General features: G+C 34.1%; 1 protein-coding gene across 2 annotated transcripts in view; it reads left to right on the top strand.

Moving 5' to 3' along the window:
* Nmnat (nicotinamide mononucleotide adenylyltransferase) overlaps window positions 1-23829 on the top strand; it is a 45838-nt gene extending 22009 nt beyond the window's left edge. Inside the window, exons 5-9 of one of the 2 annotated variants that reach the window (XM_083126814.1) lie at window positions 195-377; window positions 885-986; window positions 2731-2885; window positions 5178-5460; window positions 21180-23829. In XM_083126814.1, coding sequence (XP_082982940.1) covers window positions 195-377; window positions 885-986; window positions 2731-2885; window positions 5178-5460; window positions 21180-21206 — 750 coding nt within the window. In that variant the 3' untranslated portion in view covers window positions 21207-23829. The remainder of the gene's footprint in view (window positions 1-194; window positions 378-884; window positions 987-2730; window positions 2886-5177; window positions 5461-21179) is intronic. The other variant, XM_083126815.1, reaches the window with a different exon arrangement.
* Window positions 23830-24223: the final 394 nt, after the last annotated feature.

The raw sequence follows: 24223 nt of genomic DNA, 5'->3' as shown, positions 1-24223 counted from the left end.
GTCTTAGTTTACGGTTGTTACAAATTTGTGTTTATGTGCTTGTAACCCATTGTAAACTACAAGGGAAATAATATGTACATGCAAGGAAAAAATTACCATTATTAGTCCGTTATGATTGAATGCTTGATATAATCCATATGTATGCATATTTGGTATGTCGAGACAACTGTTGGCAGCTGTTTTGTATATTGTAGAACCAAATGAACTCTATTGTGAATGCAAATGAATCCCCCAACAAGAGGCAAAAGAGGGATGACCTGACGTGGCTTCCAGAAGATGTAAAGTATGGAGTTGATGGACCAGTTAAGGTCAAACTGTTGTGTGGGGCTGACTTGTTGGAGTCCTTCAACACCCCTGGTCTATGGAAGGATGACGATGTGAGTAATGAGTTTTCTGTGGTGATTACAGTGCGGTCATGATTATTATGCTAATCATGTTTTGAGTAAGGACTTAAATAACACACTGGAGTTATTCAAAGAGTGACTATATGTAATAAAATAAAATGTAGGGGTGCTAACATGCTAGTTGCAACTATGCAATGGAAATCAATCAGAACATGGCCTAAAAATACCCATAAGTCCACATGTGAGATCATCCGAATATTGAAGTATCTATCTTTTAGTCAACATTTGTTGCACAATATTGGAAAATTATTAACGAAAACTGCACATTTGACATAACTTCCAGGGCATTAAGACTGCAAAAGTGCCATGTGGTATACTCTCGCTCCAGAAAAGTATAATCTAATATTGGTAATTAAATTCAAATAAATTGGTATCTGAATTACCTCTCTAGAAAATGTACATGAAACGTAATCCGACACCACCCCTCTCCTCTACCAATGCATTAAATGTTATCACTCCTAACTCTCATTTATATTTCAGATCGAGTCAATTGTGGGAGACCATGGTCTTGTTGTGATCACAAGGGAAGGTGCAAATCCATTGAAGTTTATTTATGAATCGGATGTTTTGTCAAAGTACCAGGTATGTGCTGTGTGGTGATTTTACCATACTAGATGATTTTTCTGTGCAGAGCTTTTAGAGGCAGTTAGTTAACATTTGCTTTCACTTGTAGAGGTTTTAAAAAATAATGTACATTTTCTTGTTCTAATTTTTTCATCACTTTTTTTGTCCTCTTGATTGTAGAAATGGTAGAAATAGAAGAAGGAAAAATCAAATCCTTGTCCGGAATTTAAACCTGGATCTCCTGATTCTAGTCTATTTTTATTTTTTCTTGTTTTATGTTTCTTTTGTTCCACTTAGGTTGATTGCAACAATGAGGATGAGTGATGATAATATGAAATTTAATGAAGAGAGACTAGTTAATTGCTCTACATGCCTACTAGCCAATTCCAGAAACCACCTGTTTCCAACTTTCCGCAGTGCTTCATGTGTGCTGCCTATATGTTATCCATTTCTTTCATAGACAGGAAACTACTCGTATTTTTCATTTGTTGCATAATTTCTTCTAATCCTTTACGTGGCTTATTTTTAAGTTCTGCACATTCTTGTCACTCTCGATCTACCACGATCAATTTGTGAATATATAATTTTTATTGTATCTGGTTCTTTCTTTCTTTTATTTTTATATTTATATAGACTAAGCACTAGAAACTATTTTTCAGTGATATTCTGCACTTATTAACAGAGGGGTGCTTGAGATTAGGAGGTGCTCCCCTTCCCCCCTACACATACTGAACATTATACAAAACTAGAAATATATCACTAGAATTCTAGTTTTTTTTTTTTTTTTTTTTTTTTTTTTTTTTTTTTTTTTTTTTTTTTACTTACTTACTTTTAACCACTGTTATTTAAAAGAGATTTACCAACGTTTCGGAGGCTACATCTGCCTCCGTCTTCAGGATAGCGTGTCTAAATGGTTGCCTTGGAGGATTATTCTAGGTGGCCTAGGCTCCACCGCATCCGTCGGTCACAAGGCCTTCTAGTATATACAAAGTTGCCAGGTAGGATTATCAGTGGCCAGGCTCCACTTCTTAAAGGGACCATGTCAAGGTCACGATCAAGGCTTCGTGTGGCACTGTTAGGTTTCCACCTTAATCCCCGGGGACTGGAGTACCCCGGATTGCATGTTGACAGAAATTGGGGTTGGTGTGCAATGTGTATGAATAGTCTATAGAGACTATTCATGAGATTTTATGTTTGTGGAGGGATAGTTTCCGAATTGTGTACCCTGGTCTCCGAAACGTTGGTAAATCAACTTTAAATAACAGTGGTGGTGGTGGTGGTGAAAAAAAACAACAAAAAAAAACAAAAAAAAAAAAAACCTAGAATGAATAAATCACCCACCACTGATTAGCTACAAAAAAGAATATCACTAGAAGTTGCAAAAAACATCCTGTCCATGCCACTGGTTGAAAATAGTACTGATAATAATAGCATCCATTAGTTTGTTTAATTTTTAAAAACATTTTATGATACACATAATCTTTTAAATTCATTTCAACATTGCTCTCAAGGAATAATGTTCATTTTCGTTATCATTGGTGATGTCATTAGTATTATTATTACTACTACATCTGTAGCTGCATGGACATATAATAAAGTGTATTATACTGTGTCTTTGCATATATTAGTTTCGTTCCTTTCCATATTTTTGATTCTTTAGTCTTACAAATCATAGATAAAAAAATGTATTGATTTGATCTAAATTCTGTAGTAGAATATGAATTTTACCTGTGTGTGATTCCATGAAATGTTATTGTTGCAGAACAACATTCACATTATTACTGAGTGGATAAGTAACGAAGTAAGCTCAACCAAAGTAAGGAGAGCCCTGAGGAGATCCCAGAGTGTCAAGTATTTGCTAGCTGACTGTGTGATTGATTACATAGAGAAACATGGTTTATACCAGTCCAAGGAAAAGTAAGTGATCATGGCACTATGTATGTAGAAGTAAATGTAAATTGCTCTTGCTGGATCAGCTTTATTTTTTTATTTTTAGTTCGTTTGTAACTAGAATGTTTCATTTAGTATGCCCTGTACTGTATAGTCTTGAAATGTAATAAAGATAACCTTGCTAGAGATTTTCTGTTAAATTACCAAGGACTTTGGTTCAGTCCCTGGTTGAACAGCACCTTCTCTAAAACTTTTGAATAAGTTATATGTATCTATTGTAGAGATCTACCAATATGAATTTTTTGGAGATACTAATAACTTACCAGGCGCCTACCCAGCGTCGAATAACATGGGTACCTGGGGGAAACCCTGGGGGGTAAAGGCGGTCAGGGGCGTGATGCTGATCACATCACCCCCACTCACGACCGGATCAAGAAAGTGTGGGGCGTTACCCCCACACCCCCTATACGCCTTCATGGCGTGGTGCTATGCACAGGGGAACACTTTACCTTTTTTACCTTTTTTTACTAATAACTTACTAATATAAAAATAACCGATAATTGATATTCTGCTGATCAGATATACAATTACAAATGTTCATTAAGAAAACAAATGGTTTATTCACCTCCTTAATTACAATGTAGCCAGGTGACTGCAGTGGATTTTACTTTCAAAACGAAACTGCACATTTAAAAGTAAAACTTTGGCATATGAATTGTATATATATCCATTTCGCACTAAATTGCAGGCTATTTATAGATATGAATAATTTCACTGCTAAATGGATACAACAATATGCGTGTATTGACCAGTACCAACAGACTATCAGTAGAGGCACATATTTTTGGTAAATAAAAAAGCAAAATTTCGGTACAAAAACAGTCAATTTCGGGTTCAAAAGCGGTAAATAAAATGAAATATCGGTGTTATAGCGGTGAAAAATTGGATGAAAAGTGGTATATAAAAAGACATTTTGGTTTTAAAATTGTGAATATAATCCTAAATTTCATTTAAAAACTACAGTTATTCCACAGAATTAACATTTCACTTCTAATAGCACATTTATGTAGTTATAAGAGTATTAAGTTTATTTCTGCGTAAAGGAGTCCATTTTTGCTTCTCCAATATTAACAGCAGAATTAATCTATTTTCCGGGAATTGCATAACACAGGATACTTCAGACTTCAGAAAGTGTCGCGTCTGTATATAAATGGTAAATTTCATGTTTAAGAGTTAATTTCGCTTTTTGAAGTTAATTTCGCATTATTTCGTGACAAAACATGGTCACAAAATGCACCTCACACCTTTCAAAAACATGAAAAATTAACACTACAATGTGTTTTTTCAAATTTCGTTTTTTCGTCAAAAACGAAATATGCATGCCCCTAACTATCAGATAATCTGTCCTCTTCATCTCTTCATTAAATAACACAAGACAACATGGAAAATTATCTATTTTATGTACACAACACAATCTCAACAGCTCTTTTATTTTCCAAGAGACAATGTTTTATAAACTTCAAGTTTGTATCATCAAACTGAATGGAGTTTGAAGAAGAAATAAATACATCAAACTGCATATTGCAGTGAGACTGATCCAAAGTTTGAACTCCATTGGGTTTGATTGAATTTACAAGCACAAGGCATAAGCATTATCTAGTCCTAATTTCTTCCACCTGTCTACTAGCATTAGATATTGGAAAACAGTTAGATATCTTAGGAGCTATATCAACTAGAGAGGACTGTTCCTGATTGCTTAGCTTGGCCTCTCCAATGGTGTGATGGTAACATCATAGCCTTGTAATCAAAGGTCCCCAGGTTTGATACCTGGTGAAGATACATAGGGATTCGGATCCCACTTTGAACTGTAGGTCCAATTCCTGCTAGTCTATTTGTGCATAAAGTGAACTTAAAACAAAAACTAAGAAAAAGATAAAATCTCTCGCCCTGTAAGCAATGTGTCTTGGGTTCGATCCCCAGTTGACACACATTGTACTTTGATTTGAAACCCACTATTAAACTATAGGTCCATTCCCAGATAGCCTATCTGAATCTAAAACAAATTTTGTGCTAGAGATATAATTGTGGCGGTTCTTGTGTTAAATCTGTTTTACATGCATGTATATTATATTATACTGTTTTGCTTCAGAAAATAGCACCTAACGTGAGGTAGAGAAATGCAACATACCCTATATATTTTCTGAAATCCAATATAAGAGTGGTCTCTGCTTATTTAAAATTTGTTGCAAGTGAGTTGTTGTAATGTTCTTTTTTTCTCTTCTTTCCCGTGCTTGCATAATGTGATTGCGGATCAAGTAGTAAGTATGAAATGCAAAACCTTATTCTTACACCCTCACCAAATGATGTCCTTATGGAATCTCCTAGCCCTATTAATGTTAATGATAAGAATGCACCTTTTCTGGTACCCCCTAAAAATTGTTCCTCGTTCATGAGAATAGAGCATGTGAAGAACGAAAAGTTGCAGCTGAACAACATGATTAGTATGGAGAACGAAGAAAACACGAAGAAGTCCCTGGGGTATCCCGGTCAGGCGATGCAGATCATCACCGCTGATGGCAAAATCACTACACACAGCATTGAGGTGAGCAATGAAGAGGCTCCGACTGATGGCTCTGGTGATACGGGAGCCGTGGAGGAGCCGGTCGCGAGTGTACAGATACAAATAACAAAAGATGGTATTAAGGTTATTAGTGATAAAGAGACAACAGTGTGATTTTTGGTTACTATATATATACAAATATAAGTTAAAGAAATTTTTGATATTGATAATATTAATTTCATATCTTTTGGCTACATAGAAACTGTTGCAAAAATGCAAACATACTTGCCAATGAAGTTAGTACCCTTGCAGAAAATGCGTGATGTTTTCTTCATCTGAAAACCATACACTTTGTCGCAAGCCTGGGATGGAGTAGAAAGCAGTAACAGGGCACTCTGTATTGTCTTTTATACATTCTATTTTTAACCTCTTTTAACCCAACTTGCCTTTACATTTTTTAAACTTCGACTTTCTTGCCTTAACTCCTGAAGAAGCCACATGATGTGGCGAAAGCTAGAGTAATTTAAAAAGTACGTACCTAAACTGAACCTCAGCTACTTTATGAAATGATGGCCTTACATTTATATTAACTAATAGAAACTCAACATCAGTTATATGCATTTTTTTTCTATGACAACTGTCACAGAATAACATAATTATTTAAGTTATGTCAGGAGCCGCAATTTATGCAGTTTTTATAGATATATTGGTTGTTTGTTCTTACATATTAATTGAATAAAATACAAAATAACACTCTAGCATTCTATTCTATCAAGGATTTCTCACTGCATAGCAAAGGCAGAAATGGAGAAAGAGTGAAAAAGAAATGTTGGAATTTTAGTGTGCTTTTTTGTGGTGTATCTATTTTACTCATGTACATCAATAGCTAAGAACATAATATCCAGAAGATATTTAAGCAGATATATTAGTAGTAGTAGTAGGATTTCAGATTTTGCATATTTTATTTTGGCAAGGGTGATATGTTCCTTAAATGTGTAGAAATTCATGTTATGAAAAACTAATTACAATAAGGCACTTTTTAGTGCACACACATGGATATTTGACCATTTTCGACTTGGTAGGGTATATTTTAACAATTTGTTGTCCATATCCATCATATTTTCACTTTTCCAAGATATGAAGAGCTGTTTTCAAAGTGGATTAAGTTTGTTCCTTTTATGTCAGTGGAAGCAGAAAGCAGCTTTTCTAGGTGCAATGGTTTGTTAACTGACCATGTACTCGTGGCTTATACAGTGAACTGACAAATGTGAATCTTTTGAAGTATATGGTTATAGATACTTGGAATACAACAGATAGACCTCAAGTTTCACACCTTTTGCTTATTTATTTCTCTTTCGATTTTGCATATCTCCATCAAGAAAATGCATATTGTTAATTAGAAATTTATATTGTTAGGCCATATTTACATTAATTTTAGGTTGCAGTTGCATTTTTATTTTGCATATCTTTGTGATTTTAAGGGCATAAAAATCCCAGTTTTGAGTATTAAAACTCTCAAAGTTGGGTAAGTTACTAAAGAGTAACGTGTTCAGTTACTTCACTTCCAAAAGCAACATACTACTTTTGTCATTACTTTGTTTCCAAAAATAAAGCTTTACTGTTACTGCTACTGTGTCACACTAGAAGACATTTTTAATTGTATACACAAATATCACAACTGTTCTCTTCAATGCATGTTTACCCAGTGTAATTTACATAAACAGGTTTAATACAACAAAGCATGTTTCATCCTGACAAATAAATCAAGGTAAGGCAAGTAAAACAATGCAATGCAGTTATTCATGTAATTTCAGTAATGCACTACTAACACATCATCATCTTAACATTACCCTAACATTCTAGTGTTAGGGCTCAAAGTAATTCTTGTTGAATGAATTACCCCTTCTGCCTCACACTGTCTGGGGTAATAACTTCCAAGTATGTTTTCATTTGAAGCAGAAGATTTGTTCAAAATTTAAAGGTTAGGTAAGATTTCCTATAATGGTGCCAAAGTAACACTCCCATAGGTATTATTTATCAGGTCAATGTCGATACACTAGTTATTTCTTGGGCATCCTCAGGCTCTCACAACTTTTCTCAAGTATGGGTACGAGCATCTGCTGACATGCAGCGAGATGTGTACACTTTCCTAGTCTTACAGTACCTGCATTTTGAGTGCCAAGTTTTGCTTACGATGGTGTTTCAGTGAGCATTCTGAGAAGATACTAGAACAGTGAAAAATACCATGGAGATAAAGCTAAAACACCAAATATGATCATTAGATGTAAGGATTTTATTTGATCCCCTACCTCCATTTGCCATGCAATCTTTTTGTATGTATGTATATATATTTCCTGTTGTGTAAATATGAAGTTTGTGGAAGTAGTGGTCTTACTTTGCAGTCTGCTCTTTGGCAAATCAATGATGATTAAGCTGTCTTTATGTTGTCATAAATATTTTCACTTGCTTGTCTTACTTTTTTTTTTAATCTATGCTAGGCATGTTTTGAAATTATGTACAGTAACACATTAATATCAGTACCATGGGTGTCAGGAAACGGGGTTCAGCAGGTCCGTCAAGCGTCCCCTAGAAATTGACATCCTTCATTACAAAAAAGAAAAAAAAAAAGTTTGTTACTTTTATTAACAAAATGAAAGTTCAGTTAGTTATTATTCGAACAGAATAACGAAGTAAAATATGTGTTAAATCGAAAGAAATAGTGTAAAATACAGGAACCAGGTTGTTTTTATAAGCCATTTAAACCAAAATTCCAAAAATTAGAGTTTTATGTGTGACCGGGTGCACAACATAAACACCATGACTAAAATTCCCTCCTAACTTTTAAAGCTTTTTTGAGAGAGGTGTGTAAAAGTTAATAACAAAATAGAATAACTATACATTTAAGTACACTAGCTGTGTGAAACGTAAAAAAATAAGAACAGTTTTGCTGGATATTCACTATTTGGTGGATTGAGTAGAAAAATCTCTCCACAGATATAATATAATAACAATAATATTATCTCCACAGATATAATATAATAATAATAATAATATCTCTCCACAGATATAATATAATAACAATAATAATAAACTTGGAATAAAATTGTTTTTCATTAGTTTACAATAGTTATTATCTTATAATTATAATCATGAGCATAATAATAATAATTTTTATTATTGTTATTTCTACTATTCAACTTTCATCAATTGCTTGAGAACCCCTACTAAGATATCTGGCTATACCCATGTCAGTGGAATGATTAGTTTCTCAAACTTATGCATTATTTTGTATTTTTACATAATAAGAGCTAAATATCATAATTTGCAGACAAGTCTTGCCTTGTAATTAAGGTGGAGGCAATTTCACAATGGTTTAAATCCCATTTGTAACTGTAGATACAGTCCGAATCAAATGTTGCCTGTCTTTTGCAAAAGATATACATGATTCTTTATTAAATAATTATTTTGGATTAATTTTCGCAGCTAAAACGTCTCATGAATATTATAATGTGGTACCATCAATTTTCAATACAGTCTTTTTTTCAAACCAAATCTTGTACACTGAGAATATTTGTGAAAGTGATAAATGTGTATATGTGAGTTGGGGACAGTAGGATTGGTTGAAGTATTCTGTGCATATCATATAATATAGTAAATATTATTACAAATATAAAGTATATGTAATAGTTTTCTCAACATTGTATTTGCAGAAAGAGCATACTGCCAAGTAAGATGACCTGAGATCAGTATTATTGTATGTGATAAATATATTTTGAGTTTAGGCTTAGGAATAGAGGACCAAATTGCATTTAATCTGTTGTATGTGCAAGTTCCTTTTGATTTCTGTTATGTCAGTGCCAATTGATTAGATTTAATTATGTATTTTTGGTGGTTAAATATTTATGTACTATATGCTCTGTCACAGAAGTAATAGTGGCTTTTGCTGTTACTGGGTTGGCAACACTTGTGATTGTTTTCAACAGTCTATACACCATGTACCAATATTAACTATGGACTACAGGTTGTTATATTCCTGTGACTACTTGCATTACGTCTGTTTTTTTATATAAGAATAATAGCTATTGTGTGCTGAATGAACCAAATGTTGCATTTAATGTGAAGTTTTGTTTTTAATGCTGGTCGAAAAATAGTGTCCCTATTATTTATAATGAGGTCTCAAAGTTTTGTATTGCATCTTGCTTTAATGCACTTATATGTATATTTTGTGGAAGCTGAGTGGTGATGCAACTTGAGGTGTTATGAGTCACCCAATAAAACTTGATGCCCACTAAGTCGCCGGAAGCACGGCAACATAATGGAACAGTTTCACTTCCGGCATCTCAGTGGATCATAACCCTCAAGATAACCTGCAGACTTCTAGCTGGAAATTCTGCGCTTTGGTTCCGCACGTTTCCCTGTAATGGGCATTACACCATTTGATTTCAATAGAATATCTGTTGCCGGATATTTCCATGTTTCGCTGCGTCTCAGTGGGCATCAAGTAAGGTGGTTCTTACATTTAGTCAGTTGCATGTTAAGTGTTGAAAATATCCAAGTTGATTGCAACAATACAGGAAATGCCTGATTATTATATTGTAATTTTACTGACTTTGAAAAGAACTATATCATCACACCAATGCCAAAAGCATAAATGTGCAAATTTGGACATTTTCACCTAATGCTGTTTCTGACACGATAACTCATATGACCTAATTAAGAGTCATAAGTAGGTACACCTTTTACCGATGACATTTATCCTAATGTAAAAACATTTTTTACCCATTTTTTACATTAAAATGCTTTTATATTGAAGTAAGATTTAGCATTGGTACAACGATATGTTATAGGAACTAATCTTAAACCATAATTAATGAATCTGTATAATCCAACGTTTATATTAAAGAGCATTGGTTCAATTTTAATTACTACTAGTAATCCAAAATGTCTGTACAAAAATTGGTAGCAGGTTCAAATTATTTTGATATTTGTGTTGTTATGATGAGTAAATTCTCAAATTTTATTTTGAAACATTGCACTTATAATATAAAATATCCTGATAGCCCATGTTCAAGCTTCATCTTCTGATGCCTATACAAAACGCATGAAATTTTATAAGTTAATTTGATTTTAAAGAAGTCTTATTTTTATGCCACAGAATTATTGGATGTTCAAGTAATTTTTCATAACTCCAGACTCAAGAAGGTGTTTGTTTTTGTCAAATTGTAAATTTCGTATTTATGACATTACTTAAAATTTGCATATAATTTTGCACCATTTCATGGCAAAATATGCGAAAATGCGTATCCTAGTTTTTTAAATCTGAAATTAACATTATAGTGTGTAGTCAAACATTTCCTGTTTCCGTCAGAAGCAGAATGTGTGTTTTCCCACTAATAGTTTACCAGAGACTAGACATTCCGCAAGATATATAAACAGTGTAAGCTTTGTTTTAAAGTAAAGCTACTTAGCTCTATAACTATTTAAAGCAAACATTGTCAGTTAAGTGCATTTACAAAAGCATATAATGAAACCTCTGCACTAAACAAATTCATATTTATTGAATTTCAACCATAAGAAATCTGCTGGTAAGATATAAACCTGGTGAGAAGCCAAGAAAAATCTTTCTGTTTTGAGTCTTCCTAAAGGAACCACGTGCATTTTGCATAATAAGAATCTGGAATTTCGTGTACTGTTGTGTGACTATCTTTTCAAGAAAAGATTGAATCTGGTATTCCAGTAATCAGCAAGGTGTATTGTAATCACAACAGGTAGCATTGTTGCATATTGTGAGGTTTGAAATATGTTGCAGAAGAGTATAGTGAAATTATATGGCAGATTTTGCTTTTTTCTATCAAAAAGTGTATGGAATAAATATGTTGCACACTGCAAGAAAATGAAGAATTTTCAGATCAGAAGTATAAGAGCTATGTGCCTGTGAGATATTGGGATCTTGAAAATAGAAAAGTGTTGAGATCTCCATTTTAAAGATAGAATGTGTTCAACAATGAGACTGATGTCTTCCTGGCATAGTTATGGTGTACTATGAGTCAGTTTAACTACAGTGATAACCTACGTGTGTTACGCTGTTTTTCAGTTGTAGTGTCCAATAGCTTTATCTGTTTGAAGTGTATATCTAAAGAGGCCTACACTGTTGTACTATTTAGTGGAACCCTGCAATTTTTGTCATGATAATGTTAAAAAGTTTCACGTGATAACTAAGACATCTTTATTAGGCTCGTTTTGATGTTTTATGATTAATAGCTAATGTGAATGTTAGTAATAATCACATTAATTAATGACAACTTTTTTAAAAACTTTTATTGGACTTTCCTGGAGAAGTTTCCTAATAAATCAGCATGGAATAAATTTTAAAACACATTTCTTGGAGGAATGGATTAGGATTTTATTTAATTAGCTTAGCTAATGTGTTGAATTATTCAATATAGTGTAATTTATCTATATTTTGCTAGCAATTTTTTCTGTATTCAAAATGCTTAATTTCATCAATTTTCCTACAAGTAGTTTTAATTATATAAATAATTTTGAAGCTAAATATGTACAAAAAAATAGAATAAAATTGTTTTAAAAAGTAGTACAGATATTGTTGGGTAAAAAAAATGAAGAAATCAATCTTGCAATGAATGAATGGGTGAATATGCAAATATTTTTTTTAAAGGAACCTTAAATTATCAAAATAGTTTCCATAACTTTTGAGTAGACTGTGTGCTATGTAGTGTAATAGTTTTGTTCTTACTGGTTCATGACAAGTAAAATAGTAAGTGATATCACGTTGTGTGGTGCTAGAGGTGTCTGAATATGAATACCTTTAATATTACTTCATTAATTACTGAAATGCCTGTTGGCTTCAAACAAGCAGCACAGCTTGATGTTCAAGATGGAGAAAATGTTCAAAAGGAACATGGCAGTAATGTACATGGTTACAATGCAAATTTCTGCCATAGTGTTCGATATGTTAGTGTTCTCTGCCTTTAACTTTATATTTGCATGTCTATTGTTAGTTCTATCTTGGCAAGATGTGCAGAGTATTTAAGTAAAAGCGATGCTACTAAGAATAGCAACATGTTAACTTAAACATTTCTTTTTACTATGACATGAATGTAAATCCACATCACAAATTACCTTACTTTATCTTAGTAAGACACTGCCTCAAGCACTATTATGTACAGTGGCATCATGTAAAGATTCTTCCATGTATGGACCATTTCTTTTGATGCACTACTTCAGAAACTTGTCATGTTCCTAAATGAATTGTGGGCTACTTTTTTTTATTAAGCTTCTTGTCCTGTTGTCTTTATCTGTGCTTATGAGCTACAATTTATAAGGAATTCATGCACAGAAGTTTGTATAATGTATTTTATAATGTTAGTACAATTTAGATGCAAGCTGCATTTTCTCTTTGCTGCAATAATTAGGATTTGTAACACATGTTTGGAACCAGTGAATACATGTGAGTTTGTTGTAATTTTTACAAGTTTATGTAGGTTACCTTCATGAGAGCTCATGACATCAGTATTAATATATCAGAAGTATGTATTGAATTTCAGATGATCTGCTGCTTTCCATTGAGATAAAACTATTTACAGGTGAGAGCAATTCTTCGATCAATTTTCCCAAAATGGTAGCTGTCAACAACAGCCTGAGCAACGTCTGGTGATGAAATAGCAAACTATGTGACAACACTCCTGTATCAAGCTTCATGTCCTTGAGTGTAAACCACTCCTCCCCCCCACTTCGTTCTGTAGTTTTGATACTTGCACTAAGGCTGTAATAAAAAATGCCTAGAAGTTTTGTAGAAAGGGAGGGAGGGGATCAGTTTCAAGCCCAAGGTAGAAAAGCTCTTTCCTGTAGTTGGTACTTGCTTGGTAAAGGTCTCACCCAATAGATCTTCAATGGTCAAAAATATATATTTGAATTGTGTTTTTAGATTATGTATGCTGCAGCTAGGGATGGCACCAAAACACGACCTTTTACATTTGGAGTGTTCATCCATTTTTGATAAACCTGAAGACTTAACTACAAGTTTATTCGTATGAGATCAGTTTATCAAATACTACAGTTGTGTTTACTCAATTTATGTGGTGCAGAAGATCATTACTTTAGGGGAAAGGAAAGTACCTATACTGAGGTTTTCTTAAATGATGATGTAGTTCTACCATAATGCAAATGATTCTCAACATCTATGTGTGTTGCAATTAGTTATTTGGCCAGTTTGCAACTTCAGTCCAGTACAGGTCTATCTGCAGAATATCTTATAAATACTACGTTTAATGTCAGTCAAGGGGTTCGCTTACGCCCCATTGGCCCACTCCCTAAATCCACTCTTGGGGTAGGAGGGGAGCAATTAAACTGTCTTTTATTTAGTTGTATCTAGTTTTTCTAACGTTGGAAGCGGCCCCGGCACCCACCCAGTGTCGAATGACATGGCTACCGGGGGGGGGGGGGTAAAGGCAGTCAGGGGTGTGATGCTGATCACATCACCCCCACTCATGACCAGATCAAGAAAGTGTGGGGCGTTACCCCCACATCCCCTATACGCCTTCATGGCATGGTGCTAAGCACAGGGGAGCACTTTACCTTTTTTTTTTTACCTTTTTTTATTTAGTTGTCAGTTACCATCTTTTTCTGCAGACAACACTTTTTTATTAAGAAAGCTTGACCAAGTGGCAGATACATGCCCTCCATATTCAATTTGCCCACTATATTAATTCACGTGTTGTGTCCATGCATTTATTGCAAACAGAGAGATTTACATACAGATACATGAAGAGGCAACTGTGTTTGAAATGGAATGGATAAAATATTTCAAACTTCTGTGCATGATTTTCTGCCTCAGACATAAAGCAATTTGTAATAATAATGTAAGTAGAATTAGAGCTCCTTTATTGTGATGCCAACCATTTATGTAAAATTGTGTATGCATATGTATCACACACAAGAACATTTTTCATAAGCTTCAATTGCATACATAGTACCTATGAATATAAGTGTGAAGGTGTGAATGAAGCATATAAATCATAAGCAATAGGTTAATGTGGTTAAAGATACTCAGGTATGCTGGTATTTTTAAGTTGTGAGTAAAGATTGGTTTTGGAATAAGTGTACTCCTGATTATTGATTTATTACTTGTTTATAATGTCCTGCATGAAAGAGAGTGCAGTGCAGTTTGTCAAGGAAGTTACTAATCCAGTTTTCAAGGTTTAACAACTTAAAGTTACTAATGCATAATAATTCCTCCATTACTGCATCAGTGAAATAATATAAAAACACCAATGTATCATAAATATTGTAGTTTACAATTTGTAAACATGCAAACAAGCAAGGTTCCCAAGAAAGATTGAATTTTGTGGGATTTTTTTTACCAAAGACACCTTAATAATTTCAGTTTATAGTTGAGCAATAGCATCTAGATCAATTGTATTGTTAATTTTGCCTTGAGCTTAGATCAAATTACAACATTAGTAACTGGAAACCATGTTTTTGACATGCCTACACTACAGCGGTGGCTGTTGACTTTTCGCTGTTGACTTTTCACAGATGCGTGCTACAGGTAGATGTTGTTTCTTTGCATTTACAATTATCCCCCCCAACATACACATTTACACTCTCACTTGGAGCAGGTAGCTTATGCAGGGTTTTTTTTTTTCCCAAGGGGGTCTGGAATTTTAAAGGTCTGTATCACACAGCTGCTTTCTATGTATAGCCGGAATAAACTATAAAATATTTTCCAATCACCGATTTAAACCTTCATTTTAAAAGCTATTCAAAGACAAAAATGGTAATCTGAGATCATTTTAAGGGGTGTTTGCATTTAACACTGTTTCTTTGTTTCAGAGTTCTTTGCTACTTTCATCCGAAACTCAAAATTTGAAGATGGGATGTAGCCCCCATCAATTTCCTAGCCCCAAACTCTCGTACGCCACTGCTTGGATCAACAGAGCACAACTGTCCTTTAAAATGACTGCTCCATATGCCACACGCATGACCATGAACTGTGCAAAAAAAAATTGTCTGCTGATTCTGTAAACTATCCACAAACTTTCTTCTTATACTGAGATAACAACACTTACCGTGTTGTTAATCTGTGTAGCACGCTAGCAGACTGATTTCCCGAGCTGATTGGCTCCGATCCTACCTCCTCCGCAGAACTGAGGGGCATTCGGCCAGATTCGGTGCATTGCGAGGTGGCGAAAACGTGCTATGAAGCCAATAGCACTATATTCGTTGTAGCTTAACAGTGTCCGGAAAATACATAGCGCGCTGCAAATTTTTGAGTCTCTTAACGTGAGAAGTTTCATTTCACTTCAGTGTTTTATTAAACTTCTTCAATCTATGAAATGTGTCCCTATCTTTCTTTTCAATTTAGTAAATTGAGTAACGTGCTATAGCACTGTAGCACATATTAAGCAGCCGCCGCTGCTACACTAGTAAAAACAAAAATCTTGCATGATGATCAAGAAGCAGTGTTCGAAATGGGAGAGGTGGGATGGTACTCCCAAGACTCATGTTAAAAGGTATAAAAATAAAAAGGGGGCAGATGGGAGGCGTGCAAAGTGTCTATTTTATAACTGTCGATGAATGATTCTGTTATACTTTTTAACATTATCTTCTGATCAGTATGTATGTAGTTTGTTTTTCATTCTCAAGGAATTAAGCAGGTTGTTATCAAATATTTAAGGAACCAGACTTTTACGCACAACCTGTTTTGTTGAATGCTTGTTATTATACAAGAAGCCAGAGTAAATACTTCTTGGAACCACTCCATTAACCCACCTTTAGATTGTTGCAGATCCCATCGTGAAGTGAGGTGGAGCATCATCATGTTAAATGAATGACACACTTGCAGTTTTCTGTTATATGCAGTAGACCAGCAATAAAGTCAATTCAAAACATGCCACATACTATCTGGCACGCTCAGTTGAAGGTGAGATGTGCCAAGTTCTAGCAATCTCATGAGCAGTATTATGATCTAAAAATATATATCAACACATTCTCTTTGAGTGATTCATTCAGACAAAATCAGTCCAGACCACAGTGTCTTTCACTATGCAGTATTCATTCTTAGGAAACCTTGCTTATGGGAGGACTTTTTCTTATTTGATTAATGTGTTTCTACTCTCCACTGTTCCAAGGTTCAATTTTTACTGTAATTTTGATAATTAACGAACCTCTATCAGCAAGAAGGACTAGATCAATTATAGTGTGGAAGTTGATCAGGCAGTAATAGGAACACTTGCAAGAAACCATTTTCTACATACATGAGACCAAATATTTTAATTATACAGTAATGTTAATGTAAATTTAGGCTCGCTGCAGTTCACTATAAGTTGTGTTTATATGCTAGTGCCACAAATAAAAATAAAAACACTGATTGTAGTGATAGATAGCAATTGCCAAACACTCACCAAGTGTCAGTAGTTTTTTATCTTCTTCTGTTGCAACTTGCAGGGCCCATGTGAGTGCAAAGTCAGCTGGTGGTAAAAATGGTATATGCTGTATTATCTGAAAGGAAAGTGTTGAGGATTATCAAGACTTATTTTATTTTAAAACTAAGTATGCCAAATTGTGTTCATGCATTTCAGTTTATTGTGTGTATTTCCCTTACTTTTCATTTATATACCAAGTTTTCTGTCAAATTACTTTCAGCACAGTGTTGATTATATTTCTCCCAGTAACTCATGTTATAATAATAATATATAATTATTATATATAAAAAAATACTTCTGTGTGCTTCCGAGATTTTCAATGCACAAAGTTCTTTGCGAACCTTTTCACTCTTGTTATGAGCAATTTGTGTGTGAGCTTGTAGAAGCATATACAATATATATATTTCTGAAATAACTTCTTTGTGGTGTAAAGTATTACACTGTTTTAAACAAACTGAGCTAAACTTGTGATAAAATATGAAGAGTTAAATACTTTTTTACTGTTTCTGTGATTAACATTTGTAGCTCTATCAGTGTTAATTAAATTCTTGTTGCAGATTTGTGGTGTATAATTATTTGTGCCTTATATTGTACCATAGCATTTCTTTCTTTTTTGTAACAATCATGAACACCTTGTAGAAATGAAGCAAAAAAAATGCAGGCTCTAAGTCTGGTCTCTGGCATACTTTACCACTAAGCTACTGAGTAAACCTTGGTTTTCCATTTTTTTTAGATGTGTGAGAATTGACTTGGTGACACCCAAACCCAATCTGTTGCCTTTGAAACACTGATGATATTGATGATCGCAAATATCTCCCAACACGAAACTGTTACCTTAAATGTCCTGCTAGATACTTAGTACCATTGAGATCAGTGTTTCAAAGGCAACAGATTCTCTTGCTGTAACACTTGCTGAGATTCCCACGCAGCTAAGAATCAGGTGAAATTAGGTCTGACTGGGTAGCTCATTTGATGGGCTATGGCACAGTGTACTGGACCTGAGTTTGAGAACTGGTTAGGCCTGTATTTCTCCCTTGAATTTATACATAGTACATTTTTCATGTGCCACTTAATATAAACATATTTCTTGCCATAATTGTAATCTTTTTAGAAGTTTGGATTGTAAATTGTTGAAATGTTCTCTTGACATGTGAACATGTTGTTAACTAATAACTTTTTAAAATGTGTGTTTATCTTACAGTGCCAATTCACAACAACATAAATTATATTCCGATAATTTAAACTGCTGCAATACTTGTAACAAGAGAAAATACAATATCATGTTTTACAGATAATAGCGCAGGGCAATTACAATTTATAGAAAGCTCACAGTATAAAAATGTATTTAATTATTACTATATATGACATACACTTGTTGAAGAAGCATGTATTTCTTTTATCAATTAAATATAAATTTAGAACTACGTATAATAAAATAAGAAGCAAAGTTCAGTTGTAATTTCAGTGAACTAGCTTTAACATTAACATTTCTAATTATATAACATGCATGTCTTAAATTTATATATGATCCTTTTTTTTTTTGTTATAAAGCTTTTAATGTGTAGTAAAAAATACAAGTTATTATTTATGTATTAGAAATTATAGTAGTGCATGTAATCAAGAGTAAAAGTTATAAACAATTATTTGTCATATGAAATGTATAATTAAAGAAAAAAACTAGATATGATATTAGAACACACACATAACAAGACAGGTGGTAGTTAAGTTGACTATTGGTGTGTGTGTCTCATCTTAAATACAGTTTTCATTGGCTCTAGAGCATTATTAATGCATGCAAATATTCATTATTAAATAATGTTTACAATGTTTAATTTCAGCTGTAGATGCATGCAACAAAAGCCTCTTTAATATTGTATTAGCTAGCATGAAAGTAGCCATGAACTATGGTACAAAATATTGTTACAGCATTTAGATTAATAATAAACCTGTTTAGTTTCTAAGAACTAAATATTAAATATATAAGTTGGAGTTAATCCTGTTTCAAGTAGCTTACAATTTAAATTTTTCTGTTCCATTGACCATATGGTATCAGTTTCTACCACACCTTGGTATATTTTATCATAATTTTTCTTTATGGGCCAAGGGGGAGAGATATAATATGTTCACCCACACATATACAGGTTATTATAATTCTGTATTATTCCCATTCCGTAAGTTCTTTATCTGCCAGGAAAATGAACCTGCTTATTTTCCGTGAATGTAAATACTAGGAATGAGACAGATTAATTGAGACCGTCAGTATCAGCCAATTAGTATCAGTACATCTGTAAAATTGCTGACAATTTTACCAGTCTGCAAATAGCTTATAACTTAGTGCAAAATCCTACTATTTTTTTATTATTTTTATAAGCATTATGGTACAGGGTGTTTCATAATGTTCTTCGGGGTTAGGATAATTTATTACAAGAAGAGTATTGCATTTACTGCAACAAAACCAGCACCAGTTGAAACAGAAACTCGAACAGTTTTTTTTTTTTGCTCACACTGTCCACTGTAGTTCACGTGCCCACCACTACATGGAGGTAGTTGAGTGCATTCATGAAATGGTTGCTACACCTGCAGAGAAATTTGTTTTGTGTGTTGGAATTTTATACAACAAAGTCTGCAATCACTGTGTAATGTGAATTTTATTTGAAATTTGGAAAGGACCCACCTAGTGACACTTCAATTTGTGTTTGGTATAAACAGTTTAGTGGAACAAGTAGCTTGCGTAAGCCCAAATCATCTAGTTGCCCGTCTACTACCTCAGAAGAAGATGTGGAACATGTTTGCGCAAGTTTTCTGCTTAGCCAAAATAAATCAGTCACACATGCAGCTACAGAACTGGATATGTTAAAAGCAACTATGTGGAGGGTTCTTCGTAAATGCTTCTGGTTCAAACCATATTGCAAAGCAATTTTGCAACAGGTGTAGCAGGCATTTTTGCGAACATTAAATTAGCTCTATGTAGCTGTGAATATGTGAAGTACAGCATGATGACAAATGAAAGAACTGTTTGAATTTCTGTTCCGACTGGTGCTAGTTTTGTTGTATGTGCAGTACTCTGGTAATAAATTACCCTGACTCTGAAAAGCATTATGAAACACACCATATAATTAATGTTCGATGGTTTGGTGTTGCAAACATTAATTGAGGCAGTGAATGTCTTCATGACCCATTTGCAATTTTATATGAGATTCATAGAATATTGATATTTGATATTGGTGAATATCAGTACTTCATCGTTATCAGCAAAACTTCATATCAATCCATCCACAGTAAATATAATTCTAGGTGTTCTATAAATTTTCATTGAAGCATAAAAGTGAATGGATAATTAAGATTGTGTGCAGAATTAGGGACGTATGCAGATGAAAGTCATATTAGAAGAGGCTGCTGAGAGCATTGAGAAAGAGATAATCAACTGTTTAAGGTTTCATATTCTTTGTGTTGCTTTCTCACACTACTGCTCACATTTGCCATTTCCCTTATATTTCACACAGTTAATCGTGGTGGCAGCAGTTTCTCTAAACTGTGACTCAGTGAGGTTGTATTTTCAAGCAATTGTAAACAAACATTTCTTTCAGTCTCGATGTGTGTATAATCTGTCTTATTAGCAAGCACTACATCTTGTCATATGTGTCATTCTTACCCTTTGTTCAATCAACCGAGCATAATGAGTGGTCGAATGGTTTGTTTTATTTTACTTTGCTTTTGTGCCACTTTTGACTAATTGCAACGATGAGGATGAGTGGTGATATGATGAAATTTATGAAGGAACATTCACATAGAGCACCCATCCCCAGGCTGGGATTCAAACCCATGACCCCTGGCACCATATCCTGCTGTTCTAACCACTCTGTCATGGAGGTCGGCACAATTTTATCCTGGTGATGTGATCAGCATTATACTCTGGCTACGTATACTCCCCAGAGTTGCAGCGCTATGTGCCCAATTATTAGAAACTGGATGAATCCAAGAGCCAGTCCATACAGGGACATCACCCACCCTAGGAATGTAACCCAGGTCTCCTAGTCGGACATCCCACTGACAGGACCACTGCGGGTCTGTGTACACTTTACAATCTGTGTTTTGAGTAACAAACACTAATAAACAAGTAAAAAAAAACACTAATCACTAAAAAAACAAATGATACTTTAGTCTGCAGTTTATTTTTTATCAAATAATCAGTAACCACGTTAGCTGCTTGAAACAGGTAAGCTCCCTTTCTATGATTTTTCAGTGTTCTTTTTTTTTCAGTAGTTGATTAGTTCTACCCCAAGTAGTAACCAGTATTGCATGTGTCTATCATTCCAGGGCCTGAAAAGTGCATGTCTTCTGTAAGAGATATCATCCTGCTGATTGGCCAATGTAACCGACCCCCGAAGCCTATTTTGCCTGCTATTGTTTGACCTTCCATCACCTGCATGCTGGCGACTTGGCTGTATAATTTGGAAGACACCCCAAGAACATTGTGAAACAAAATGCGTACGCAAAACATTCTTTTATAAGCAAATTCATATGTACCCTGAAATGTTTGTTTTTAATGTCAACAGTCTTTCAGATAAATCAAATTAGTGAGCAACTGTTTTGGAATTAACATATGACAATCTAAAGGTCAAATTTTTCAGCCAAAAGAGGCTCTAATGTTGTAGTTCTTAGACATATACATGTAATAACACTGGAAAGTATGTGTAAGGACAAATATTTGTTGCATGTGCACATAATTCTAGACTATAAGTAATATGCATGTTTGCTGTTCATGTTCCATTAATTGTGTGATGGTAACACACAAGCTCACATGAACAGTGCAGCAAATTGAACAATAAATAAAACATGAAATAGTGGAAGTTGCATCAAGGAACATCGAGAGAGCATGGGATATTTTTATCTATTCATAAAAATGCCAAAAAGTTTAGTCACTCAAAATTATTTAATTGTAAGTATATTTCGATAGCCTCACATGGATATCATTATGAGGCAAAGATCAGGCTTAAAAATTTTTTAAAAGGGTTAACTGAATAAGAGAGGAAAGTTCCATGGTGTAGTGCAGTAAATGTGGTGTGAGTAAGTGTTCCTCTGCTTATGACCAATTAATGTTGCAGGTTTTCTGTCGTCATAGGGTGTGGTGTCTGGAACAAGAATTATCGTTTCACTGTATTGTTTACACTTGACTGGCAGGAGTTCTGTCTACCCTTTTGGTGCTGCAATGGTGGATGGGAATGTGGAGTGACAGCCTCTGTTGTCTGCTGTGCCCAGCACTCCTTAGCAACACCAAATGGTAAAATCAGAACTAATCCCAGTTTAGTGTAAACAATGTAGTGACACAATACCATCTGTTTCTCTATGAAAAGAAAGGCAGTGGACAGTGCATCCTTAGAAAATTTCGTAGCAATATACAAAGACCAATTGAAAATTTATATTTCTTGATATTGAATTGTATTAAAGTTACATCGAATTTCATGTTCATGTAATTATCGTTTATCCACTATCACGTATCAGCCATTTCAAGCTCGTGATGAATTTCATTTTGCATTGGAAATTAAGATCGTTCTGCCATCTAGTGTCAAAGTAGCGAATCTACATTTCACCAAAGTTGACATCGACCTACATTTCCTTCTGACTTAGAGAGAGAACGAAACATATTATGGGCTGTCCTTTGTAGTTAGTAGTTAGCTCTGCCTTAGATGCAATGAAAGTCAAAAGTTGTGCTAGAGAAATAAATGTATTTAATTAATAGCATATTGATTTCTTCAGCACAGGTGCTTGTGAGGTACTAGTTTTTGTTGACTGCTAAGGCCCCACATTTCAGATTTGGGGGGAGGGTGGGTATGAGTTTGGAGGACTGAATATGCTGCAATATGCTGCTATAAAAAATCGTATTGGCCTAACTGACACAAACTGAAAAAAAATATTAAAAAAACACATGGCCTCAGGAAATGTCTGCTTTTTACACTTGACACTTTTTGACAATGAAATGTGAAGACTTACACCAACTTATGTGAAGACATTCAGTAGTACCAGTGAAAGAAATACCACATTTGCAAATATGGTGCACCATAAGCACAGACCTTGAACAAAAGTAATAAACAATTAGCTTGTTTCTGTTTAGTTTAGTATCAAACTTTCCTTCAGCATCGGTGATCCCTAGGTTTCGTAACCTTCTTATCTTTAACATTGCAACTACATTTGGTACATTTATAATTTTTGTAGCAAATTTTAAGCAAAAACTATAGAAAAACAGCATGTGATTTATGTGTTTAGGTGTGCTCTAAGCATATACATATTAGGCTGTAAGAAATTAAAATATATATTGAATATAAGATGGTGATAGACATGCAGATTTGTGCGCATCAAACAACTAGAGTCAGTCATAAATTGCATAACAGACTTTTGAGGGTAGTAACATTTATTTTCCTATACAGCATGCTCAGTGTGTGGCTAATTTAATGATATTTTATATAACTGGATAGCTTAGTTTTCTACTGTGAAAATTTTTTTGCTTACCATTTGAACTTTGTTCTCTACTTTTGCTTGTACCAGATGCAAGATAATTGCGTTTTGATGGTCGTTTCTCTTTTTTATGCAGAAGTCATGGGATGATAAACATGCTTGCTTTGTGAATGGAGGGGATCCACAATAGAAATTGTTTCTTTGCCATCCCTGGCCAAAAGGTTATAAATGACCCCCGAATATTTTCATGTTTTCTCAAATTAAGATGTAGACATGTAGAGAGACGATTGTTTTGTCTAGTCATAACTAATGTGCAGTATTTGAAGTAGGGGATGCCATCCTCTTCAGTTTAGAAAATTTTCATAAAGGTTACTAAATTTTATCCACATTGATTCACACAAGTTCCACTCCTCCCTCCTCCTCCAAACTCGACCAAGCATCCCCCAGCTAGCAATTTTCACTTTGAGCACTGCTAATATGTTATAATTCTTCTTGAATATCATTATAAATAAAACCTGGATGAATTTAATTTCAAGTTAGATGATAATTAAAGGATGAGTATGATTTGATGCTATACACACAGAAACACTTTACAGTATGCAATTTATGAATGACTCTACGATTGTGATTTATAACAAAAAATGTAACTAACAGTAAAGACTGCACTATTGTTCCCGATTTTATGGCTGGATCAAATTATTAAAAGTTATTTTATCACAGTAAATTAGAGAGAAAGAAAGACCTGCACATGAAAAGAGCAGGAAGCATATTTTTGTGAGTTACCAAGTAATGTCACGTATTTTTTTTACAGATTTGTTCTTAAATTCTAGTCATATAAGGTGCTTGTGCTTGTATTGTTGTTGCTTCAGGAATAAAAATAATGTGAATGTATTTGTTGTTCATTTAAT

This window comes from Lepisma saccharinum, chromosome 8 (genome assembly GCF_977018435.1).
Source record: "Lepisma saccharinum chromosome 8, izLepSacc3.1, whole genome shotgun sequence".
Lineage (NCBI taxonomy): Eukaryota > Metazoa > Arthropoda > Insecta > Zygentoma > Lepismatidae > Lepisma > Lepisma saccharinum.
This window is presented reverse-complemented; position numbering and strand designations above follow the sequence as displayed.